An 11,744-nucleotide genomic window follows, 5' to 3' on the forward strand; every position below is an offset into this window, starting at 1 on the left:
CATACTTTTGCCTTCATAAAGGTGAATAAACATGTAACATTTACTAGCCTTTATTATGTTTATTTATGTGGTATTTGGATTTTTGATTATAATTTAACTTTCTTTTTCTGTAGTGTCTATTTTGAATAAAGGTTTTTATAGTTTTGCTTTATTAAAATGTATTTTAATTCTATTCACAATAAAAAAAAATTACAATATACACATTATTCTTGCCAGGGGATTATAGAAAGAAAAACACACACAAAACAAACAAACAAATTATAATACAATATAATATAATATAATATAACCTTTATTTCACATTAATTTATAGAACGTATACAGCAGTAGAGCAGTAACAGAAGTAGCAGAGTAAACATTACATTAATAATATTTGAGAAACATCTAAATAATAAAAAAATTAATACATAAATAGAAAATGAAAATAATAACAATAGTAATAAAACAATAATATATATATATATATATATATGCAAGGATTATAATTAGATTAATTAAATATTATTCTTTTTCAACTGAAATATTACTCATTTCAAAACCAAAAAGTACATCTTGCAAGAGGAAAGTGCATTTATTAGAACTTTGAGTTGGTTTTGTCAATGACTCCGTTATCTCAGAATCCCCCTTTTTCTCGCGAGAACTTGTGTTTGTGTGACAAACTCCCGTCGGATCGTCCTCCAGTCTGTGGTCCCAGACCATAGACTGGTCCTCACCATAGATATCTATGGGCCGGTCCCAGACCATAGTCTGGTCCTCACCATAGCTATCTATGGGCCGGTCCCAGACCATAGACTGGTCCTCCCCATAGATATCTATGGGCCGGTCCCAGACCATAGACTGGTCCTCACCATAGACATCTATGGGCCGGTCCCAGACTGGTGGGTGACGCGCCCCCCGGCCAGCCAATGACGTGGAGGTAAACACAGCCTGCTGCTCTCTCTCCTGTCGGCAAACCTGGCACCACATGTGAGAGTAAAACATTGTCAGACCTGGCAACCCTCTTCTCAGCTCCAGCAGGGACAGAGTCCAGACAGACAGCAGACTGTGAGGACGCTCTGCTGCAATGACAGGCGAGTTATTTTAATAAACTGTTTCACTTTCAGCTGATCATAATGATTGATGATGAATCAGATGTGGATGTGTTGTTATTGGTCCTGGTGTGTGTGGTGCAGATGTGGTGAGGGAGCTGGTGTCCCGGTGCCTGCAGGCCCGGCAGCAGGCGTACTGTCCCTACAGCCGCTTCCCGGTGGGAGCCGCCGTGTTAACGGCAGATGGCGCTATAATCACAGGTAACAAGGACCACAGGTGACTCCTCTCCTCTCTTTACACAGACACGGAAACTAACTCAAACTAATGGAGAATCACTTTCTAGATGAAGCTTCAAGGAAATACATTTGAGGAAACATGGCAGAAATGGAAAGTTTATATTTCCCCAAAACACCCTTCTTTAAAAAGAAAAAAATACATATGTCTGCAGGTGTCTGACTACATTTTTTATTTTTTATTATATATATATATATATATATATATATATATATATATATATATATATATATATATATACCTTTGAGGAAATATGGCAGAAATGGAAAGTATATTTTTTCCAAAACAGACTTTTTTGTTTAAATATTTTTCCAATTTAGTTCATGTCTTTAATTGTATTTTTTTAAAATGTTTCCTCAACAAAAACAAAACACCCCATGTACTATTTTTTGTTCAGATTATATTGAGGGAAAAAAAGAATGCATTTTCTGTTAAAAAAGTAAATATATATATTTTTAAACTATTTATTTATTTAATAAAACTAACTAGTAATAGAGTTTCTCCCTGAAGCTTCAAGTAAATACATTTGAAAAATATGGCAGAAATGGAAAGTTTATATTTCCCCAAAACACCCTTCTTAAAAAAACAATAATAATAATATATGTCTGCAGGTTTAGTTCATGTCTACATTTTTAATTTTTATGTTTTTTTAAAAAAATCCTCTTTAAATAAAAATACTCCATATACAGGACTAATATTTATTTAATTTATAACATTTATTTATTTAAATAAATAAAAACTCAAACTAACTGAATGTAATAGAACAAATCACATCCTGCCTGAAGCTTCAAGTAAAAACATTTGAGGAAATATGGCAGAAATGAAAAGTGTATATTCCCCCCAAAAAACACCATTCTTTTGTTTCAATATATTTCCATATGTATACAAGTTTAGTTCATGTCTACATTTTTTATTGTATTTTCTTTTCTTTTTTCCAATGTTTTCCTCTTTAAAAAATGTTCTATTTTTGTATTAATACTCCATTTATCTATTTGAGTATTTTGAGTATTTTTACTTGCCACCCTTTAAAAAAAAGAATTATAACGTTTTTTTCATTTTATTTAAAAAAAAACAATAATTTTAATAATAATTGGGAATAAACAGACATTTTAAAGTGGTCACAAATAGAAGGAGAGAGAAGTTGATAAAGGACTAAAATCCTTCCAAAAAAGTGTTTTTCATATACGCTTATAAGGTGTGTGTGTGTGTGTGTGTGTGTGTGTGTGTGGAGGCTGTAACGTGGAGAACGCGTCCTTCGATCTGACGGTGTGTGATTTTTTTTTTTAAGTAAATATATTTAAATATTAACTATTTATTTATTTATTTAATAAAACTAAGCTTCAAGTAAATGCATTTGAGAAATATGGCAGAAATGGAAAGTTTATATTTCCCCAAAACACCCTTCTTAAAAAATCAACAATAAGAATACATACGTATGTCTGCAGGTTTAGTCCATTTCTACATTTTTCATGTCTGTGTGTGTCTGTGTGTGTGTGTTCTTATTGTTGAGGAAGTAGAGGAGATGTTTTAATTCATTGGTCTCAAAGTTTAATGTGAGTCTTATATGAATGGTACTTTACTGTGTTATTTGTGGAAGGTCCCTTTAATTACTTTTTTTGGTAATTTTGTGTCTTTTTTTGGTCATTGTGTGTCTTTTTTAAGTAATTTAGTTTTTTTCTGTAATTTTGTGTCTTTTTTAGTCATTTCGTGTCTTTTTTTTTGGTAATTTTTTGTCTTTTTCTAGCAATTTTGTATCTTTTTTTAGTAATTTTGTGTCTTTTTTGTGTCATTTTGTGTCTGTTTTTGGTAATTTTGTGTCTGTTTTTGTGTCATTTTGTGTCTGTTTTTGGTAATTTTGTGTCTGTTTTTGGTAATTTTGTGTCTTTTATTGGTAATTTTGTGTCTTTTTAAAGTAATTTAGTTATTTTCTGTCATTTTGTGTATTTTTGTGTCATTTTGTGTCTGTTTTTGGTAATTTTGTGTATTTTTTTTAGTAATTTTGTGTATTTTTTTGGTAATTTTGTGTCTTTTTTGGGGTCATTTTGATACTGCTTCCAGCGGCCCCAGGTAATTTGAGTTTAAGAGCCCTTTTTTAATCTATAAATGGTGTCATAATTTCACAATAATGTGTGTGTGTGTGTGTGTGTGTGTGTGTGTGGAGGCTGTAACGTGGAGAACGCGTCCTTCGGTCTGACGGTGTGTGCTGAGCGGACGGCGGTCCAGAGGGCCGTGGTGGAGGGACACACACGCTTCACCGCCATCGCCGTCACATGGTGAGACTCTGAGGACTCACGGCGTCTAAACACAGCTCAACATGATGTCATTCACTCTTCGTCACTCTTCATCATCATTTCCTCTCTCCTGTTCAGTGACATCAGAGACAGCTTCGTTGGGCCGTGTGGAGCCTGTCGGCAGGTTCTCATGGAGGTGAGACGGCTGCTTTATCACCTAGAACAACGTTATCACACTGATAAAAAGGTGTTTGGTCTAAAAACCAGATAAAAACACTGATCTTGCTGCATGGACAGATAATTTAGATTTCTAAAATTAAGATTATTAAATCTAGAAATAAGCATGGTGAACACTTAAAATAAAAAAATTAACTCTTAAAACAAGATAAATTATCTAACACTTCTAAATCTTTTTGGTCATTTTGTGACCAAAAGAAGATGTAAAGAGACACAAAATGACCAAAAAAGACACAAAAAAGACATAAAAAGACCAAAAAAAGACAGAAAGGCAAAAAAAGGACACAAAAAGTCACCAAAAAACTCAAAAAGACACAAAAAAGACTCAAAAAAGAAACAAAAGACTTAACATCACAAAAAAAGACATGAAAAGACAAGAAAACACCAAAAAAGACACAAAAGACAAAAAAACACAAAAAAAATACACAAAAGACGTAAAATCACAGAAAAAAAGACACAAAAGACGTAAAAACAGCAAAAAAGACACAAAAAGACAAAAAACACAAAAAGACAAAAAATCACCAAAAAAAAAAGACACATTCAGACACAAAAAGTTTTTTTCTATCTTGGTAAGAACTAAATAATCATCAGGTCACTCTGCTCGGCCAGTTCATCGCTGCTGGCAGCTTTAATTTATCTGGTTTTAAGAGTTAATTTATTATTTTAAGCGTTCAACATGCTTATTTCTAGTATTATTATTATTTCTAGAGTGTAGTGTCTCCAAAAAAACTAAGAAAAGAAAAAAGTTATTGGAATAGGAATATTTACTTAAAACAAAAAGACTAAGGTAAGTCTCTTCACCAGGATTAACTCAACTTAGTTCTAAAAAACACTTTTGGAAAAAATATTCCCAAATAAACTTTAACCTTCCTGTTATGTTGTGGCTCAAACTGACCCATTTCAAAGTTAAAAAATTAAATAAATAGTTAAAAGTATTTTTTCATATAACGAAAAATTCAAAAACCTAAAATAAAAAAAATTAAAATATCAATGTCATGTAAAATCATTGGTTTTTTTTATATGTAGGTCTTTCCAATATTCATTAAAAAAAGTTTTAACATGATTTTTTATGAGAAGAAGTGAATTATTGTCATAGAACCTGATCTGTGAGAGGTAAAGAACACCATTACACTAAATATTGATTAAATGGTTAATAATGAAGTTATTAATGAAATATAAACAATGTTTATTGGGATTTTTTTTCCCGTTTCTGAAACTTTTTAAACACGCCCCGGGTGTATATGAAGCAGAAACATTATTAAACTCTTCCTCGTCACAGCAGGAGCCACTGTATTTAACAAGCACGTTAAACATTAATACTAATAACTGAGCGTTATAAAATGTTATTATCTTCCTCATTAAGTAGAGCAGCGCTGCTCAGTCAGTTCAACAGAGGCGAGGAGGACTTTATTGTGTTTTTCTTGTTGTCATAAAAAAACAGGAAGTGACTGAAGTTCCTTTTTAAATCTTGTGTAATACAGCAACACTAAGACATTAAGTCCTTGTTGGGTAAGACCATAGACCAGGGGTCTCAAACTCAAATTACCTGGGGGCCGCTGGAGGCAGTATCAAAATGACTAAAAAAAAGACACAAAATGACTGAAAAAACACTAAATTACTTGAAAAAGACACAGAATGAAACCAACAAATACACAACATTACTAAAAACATACACACAATTATTTAAAAAAGACACAAAATTATTAAAAAAGAGACAAAATGACTGAAAAAACACAAAATTACTTTTTTTTAAAAAGACACAAAATAACAAAAAATACACAAAATTACCAAAAAAGACAGAATTACCAAAAAGACACAAAATTATATATTTTTTAAAAGACAAAATTTCAAAAAAAAGACACAATGTTATTTAAAAAAGACACAAAATAAAAAAAAATTTAAAGAAAAAATTACCAAAAAAGACCCAAAATTACATTACAAAACATTTCCTCTTCTTCCAGTTCGGGTTAGTTAGTTTTGGTAAAAAACAAAATGTTTGTTACTGACCTCAGAAAACTGAGCAGCGACTCCTTGGAGTGTCTGTTAGTCCAACCAAACGCTGAACAAGACATTTAATGAACAAAACGTTCAAATAAAGTGTCATTAAGTGAAAATACAGTGAAAGGCTCAAAGTTATGAGACCAAACTGCTAAACGTCCTTTTTTATAAATTTAGATAGATACATAAATAAGCTTGCCTCATGAGCTCAGAGTTGATGTAAATCTTGTCTCTGATGCAGTCTGAACTACTTTCTCCTTCTCTCCTGTCGTCTCTGTCTCAGTTTGGATCAGACTGGACCGTCTACTTGACCAAACCAGACGGATCTTATAAAGAAACCAGCCTCAGGGAACTGCTGCCGCTGGCCTTTTCTCCAGCCCACCTCCTCAAGAACTGAACACGCCTCAGCACCATTATACTCCGTTCTTTTATTCATTTATTACTTTTCTTTAGCTGCGCTGTCTCTTGAATTATGTTACAGTAACACTGCACATTAGGTCAACAATAAAACATATTTTTTCCCTTAAAATGTTTAATTATTGTCATTATTATTATTATTATTATTATTACTATATCTATATTATTAATAATAATATAATCAAACACTTTAAATTAGGTAAACAAAACATTTTTTTCTACCTCAGCATGTGTAATTATTATTATTATTATTGTTATCATCATATCATAATAATTATAATGTAATAAGGTAAACAATAAAAAGATTTTCCCCTTAACATGTGTAATTGTTGTCATAATATATATATATATATATATATATATATATATATATATTATAATTATTATTGTCGTCAATATCACTATTATTAGTATGATATCTATATTGTTATTATTATCATTATTATATTAGTATATATATTATTATAATCATTAATAAAATGTTATCATTGTCATTATTATTATTATCATCATTACAAATATTATTATTAGTATTATTAATAATTATAATATTATCAAAACATTGCAAATAAGGTAAACAATAAAACTTTGTTTCTACCTCAACATGTGTAATTATTAAATTATTATTATCATCATCATCATTATTATCATTATTGTTATTATCATTATATATATATGATTATTATATTTATATTATTATCATTATTATTATTATTATTATAAAACAAACTAACTAGAGAGATCTAGAGATGACGTCACACAGTCATGTCAGGTGACTTAAGTGGGCGGGGCCCATTTTCTGCTTCCGGAAACATGGAGGCTGTTGTGAGTGATGTGGTAGCTCCAGAAGACCTTTTAGTAAGTTTTACAAACTATTTAACCTGTTAAATTCACAAAATAATCTTATAAACACTCGAGGAACACACTTTGATGTCTTTAGGACGTTTGTCCGCTCGGTAAATGATGAAACTTTGGTTAAAAAGCGACGTGACGGACACAGTTTGACGCGTCACTCGAAGCTAACCGTTAGCCGCCTGAAGCTAACGGTGATGTTATGATAAATGTTAGTCACGATGATTGGGCGATTTCCGCCAATATATTTATATGAGTGATACTAGCAGTGTCCTAAACTTTTTATTAACTTAATGTCATAACAGCTGGACATTAACTACTATTATCTAGTCAGGAAATCAACGTTTATCAGCCAAAACAAAGACAATAACAGGAATGATCAGAGTCTGTTTCTGAGTCTGTTTCTCCACATTATGTCTGTGGTCACTGAACTTCTGCTTTGTTTCCACAGAAATTTGAGAAGAAATACAACAACGAGCTGGTGAAGGGAGCCGTCTCCAAAGAAACCAAGTTTGAGTATGCCTGGTGTCTGATCAGGAGTAAATACACAGGAGACATCAAGAAGGGGATCGTGCTGCTGGAGGGTGAGTTCAAGTCAAGTCAGTTTTATTTACATAGCCCAAAATCATAAACCACAGATTTGTCTCAAAGGGCTGTACAGACTGTACACGGTAGGACACCCTCTGTCCTTAGACCCTCACATCAGCCAGGGATAAACTCCTCCTCCTCAACAAAACTTTAAATAAAATAATTTAGTCTTGTAGAGATGGTGCTGGACAGCATTGTCTTACATATTGGTCCTAAATCTTGCACAGGTTTGCAGCATTTTATGCACATATGCACATTGTATATTAACCAAACTATCTGTATCATATATATTTTTCCACTTATTCAGGGTTTTTTCCCCATCAAGTTGTCCTCCATCTGTACCAGTTACAGTACATACTGATAGTTGGTTTTTAAGGCTGATATTAATATTTGAGAGTTATGATTATTATTATTATTATTATTATTATTAGGGTTTGATCGGGATCGGTGTGCTATTACTTTTCTCTACGGAATACGAATGAGCGAAAAAGAACAATAATTAAAGATTTTTAAACATCTACTTCTCCGGCATAATTTCACCTAGAGACTCCATTTAAACTTTAAACAGTAGACACAAGTCTTGTGTATCGGTGTATTAATCCACGTTTCGATAGGTCATATAGTTTTTTATCAATCCCTGTTCAATGACCATGATCATTTTTGGAGAAATTCTGAGATTATAATGGGTGTGTATTGCACGGAATGTTCATGTCACAGTGTGTGACATCATCGCCAGAGTGTAGAGGGAGAGAAAAAACTGTCAAAAAATAAATTTGAAAACTGTGTAACTGGGAAAATATAAGACAAGGGACATTTTAGTTTTTGTGTTTTCATAATTGAACAGTTTTAATAACTTGTTTTTATGTTTGTTGTTGTTTGTGTTGTCAGAACTGGTTCAGAAAGCATCGAAGGACGACTCCCGGGACTTCCTGTTTTACCTCGCCGTGGCCAACTACAGACTCAAAGTTTGTCTCATTCCCAGATTCATGACAATATTGAGTTTGTTATTATGAAATGTAAATATTTTTCACACTAAAAGCTGCCTCTGCTCCTCCACCAGGAATATGAGAAAGCTCTGAAGTACATCCGAACTCTCCTGAAGAACGAGCCGGGGAACAAACAGGCTCACGAGCTGGAGAAACTCATCGACAAGGCCTTAAAGAAAGGTGAGCGGTGCAGAGCAACAAGTACATTTACTCAGATACTACAGTACCATTCTGAGGTACTTGTACTTTACTTGAGTCATTTTATTTTCCGCTACTTCATGTTTCTAATCCACTACAGTTATTTTAAAGCTTTAGTTAGATTCAGAGTTGCAACATTAAAGTGATGAACACATAAATGCATCAATTATCATAATCCAATAAAATAACGTGTAATATTCTTCATAATGAGGATTTTTACTTTCTGTGCTTTCAGCATATTTTGTTGTTTATTATTTTATACTGAACTAAGATTTTAATTAAATTTAAACACATTATTTGTAAAGTGTGACATTACTAGTTTTACTGTAAACACTGAAAATTGCTTTCAAATTTTTTGAAAAAGTGTTTTTTTTATGATTTCTTTAAAAAAAATATATTTAAACTTTTACTGTAAGAACAGAAATGAACTCTACATTCGACAATGTGAGATTTTTTTTATTTTTAACATATTTTCACTGTAATTTACATTCAAGACCATTAAGCAATTGAATAATACTGTAAAAAAAAAAAGTATTATTTATATGATTATTATTTATATTTATTATTATTAATATTATTATCAGAATCATTATAAGGTAATAAGGTAAACAATAAAAAATGTTTTCCCCTTAACAATTGTAATTGTTGTCATTATAATATATAATATAATTATTGTTATTATTATTATTATTGTCGTCAATATCACTGTTATTATTAGTATGATATCTATATTGTTATTATTATCATTATTAGTAGTAGTAGTATCAAAACTGCAAACTGGGTAAACAACAAAACATTTTTTTCCCTTAACATGTTATTTTTGTAATAATTATTTTTTTCAATGTCAATATAATATAGTATTTATATTTATATATTAATCCATACTGTCCCTTTATATTAATTTAGAGATTTCAACTTATGGTTAATATAAAAAAATACATTAAAAAAAAGTTGTTATTAAAGTAAATTAAAAAATGTTATGTTATTTGCATTTAATGTAGAAAAAAAATAATACAAAATACCAGAATTTGAGTCTTTTGCTGTGTGAAAGTGAAACCAGACTGTTGTCACCTGTTGTCTTGTAGACGGCTTGGTCGGCATGGCGATCGTCGGGGGAATCGGTCTGGGGGTGGCGGGCCTGGCGGGCCTCATCGGCCTCGCCGTGTCAAAGGGAGCCGCCAAGTCCTAACCGGGACCTGCAACTGGACCGGGACCGGGACCTGGACCTGGACCGGGACCACGTGTCTTCATCTGCTGGACTCACACACTGACCCTCTACCGGCTTTAAAACAACAGAAGAAGAGTTTGAGGCGTGTAACATGTTGGTGTGACGCAGCACATTAACGGGTTTGAACGATGCCAGTCAATAAAGATTATATAACAGGGTGAGATTTATTATTCATGACTTTACATTATTACATTACATCAGCTGTTTATTCACCAAAACATAGCATGGCACTTAATATTATTTGTAAATAAAGTAGGATAGTCGGTGCAGCTCAATTTTTATTTAATTTCTGATCGAGTTTGCACCTCCAGTCTAAACATCCTGAGTTTCCAGAAGTGCCGTTGTGGTTCTGTAACTGTTTGTTTGTTTGTTTTGACATAAATAAATAGTAAAAGAAAGTGTTGCTGGTGCAGCAGGAAGTGATTGTGATGCCAAAAGAAACGCTGCGATGAGGAAAAGGTGACTGTAAGTCCAGCTGCTGCTGCTGAAGGAGAAAGAGGAGAAGTGTGCATTGATTATTGACATGAGGTTTCTTTCCTTTTGTTCTGAATGTTACTATTAATTAAGGGAGCAACACGCTTATTGGATAATTAACACTGTTTTGTCAGTTAAAATGCATTTATTGACCTGTGCTGCATTTAATGGGTTGTTTTTTCCATCTTGATAAATAAAATGCTTTTGAAATGAGACATTTATATTCTGTGGGGATTATTGTTGGTGTGTGTGATGTTTAGGGGGAGATAGAAGGTCAACAATAAAAGCCACATAGTCGACCAAATCAATGTCCAATATGTAAATGAGAATCGTCACCTGACCCCCTCGACCCCGGCGTGGATTCTGATGGTTTTTTTGCCTACAAACTTATTTTATACAAAGATTATAACAGTGACATCATCTGAAATCTGTGAAGCTGAATATTAATTAGAGATGCAGCTCAGCACTGTTAAGTTGTTCTGGTCAAAAAAATGATGTAATACAAAAAGACTGAAAACCAGGATCCTTCCTTAGTAACTGTACATATGGACATTTTCAAGCAAATTTTTTGATGTTTTAAAACCTCTAAAACCAGTTTTAGTTCCGGTCTAGAACCAATTTTCTATCAGAAAAGCAAAAACATGAATAAATGTTCTCCTATGCACCAGCTGGTATGAATGAACCATTTAACCACTTAGTGTTCAAGGTCCTTTTGTTGAGAGTTGGTGGTGGTGGGCAGTGGATGTTTAGGGGGAGATAGCGGGTCAATAAATGTCACATAGAAGTGGAACATCATCTGGAAGCTGAGAACCTGAAGATTAATTTGAGTGTTTCAAGTTCTTCTGGTCAAAAATATGTAATAAACATGACTTAATCAATGTATTAATTAAAACTATTAAAGTGTATAAGGGTTCATAATGTTAACATGCCCATTTGAAGTCAATGTCAATGGTCAACTATGTCCTATAAGTTGCAGTAATTTTTGGGTTGATACCATATTTATTAAAAAAATAAAAATAAAAAAAAGAATCCGTACAGGTGAACCGTTATGAAAGACCAGGAAACTGTAATCTTCCACTGATGTCAAGCTGCTTCTGATCAATTTATCAAGAATCTTTTATTTATGGAGCAAAGTCCAACTCAGCTGCTATCAGCCTCATTTATTGACTCTATTAAATCTATAGTCAGGTTTTGGTGAACACAGTAAAAAAA

The 11,744-nt window shown here is 32.4% G+C and overlaps 2 protein-coding genes across 2 annotated transcripts; both read left to right on the forward strand.

Moving 5' to 3' along the window:
• The first annotated feature begins 658 nt into the window (after positions 1-658).
• On the forward strand, positions 659-6,343 carry zgc:103586. Its single transcript, XM_059354762.1, has 5 exons — positions 659-1,070; positions 1,173-1,289; positions 3,485-3,596; positions 3,693-3,750; positions 6,073-6,343. Exons 1-5 carry the CDS (start codon positions 1,064-1,066, stop codon positions 6,184-6,186), a joined length of 408 nt encoding a protein of 135 aa, XP_059210745.1. The 5' UTR covers positions 659-1,063; the 3' UTR covers positions 6,187-6,343.
• A 659-nt stretch (positions 6,344-7,002) lies between these two features.
• fis1 (fission, mitochondrial 1) lies at positions 7,003-10,747 on the forward strand. Its single transcript, XM_059354761.1, has 5 exons — positions 7,003-7,064; positions 7,510-7,642; positions 8,535-8,611; positions 8,707-8,812; positions 9,916-10,747. Exons 1-5 carry the CDS (start codon positions 7,020-7,022, stop codon positions 10,017-10,019), a joined length of 465 nt encoding a protein of 154 aa, XP_059210744.1. The 5' UTR covers positions 7,003-7,019; the 3' UTR covers positions 10,020-10,747.
• The last annotated feature ends 997 nt before the right edge of the window (positions 10,748-11,744 follow it).

Source organism: Centropristis striata, chromosome 17, assembly GCF_030273125.1.
Source record: "Centropristis striata isolate RG_2023a ecotype Rhode Island chromosome 17, C.striata_1.0, whole genome shotgun sequence".
In the NCBI taxonomy this organism is placed as follows: Eukaryota; Metazoa; Chordata; class Actinopteri; order Perciformes; family Serranidae; genus Centropristis; species Centropristis striata.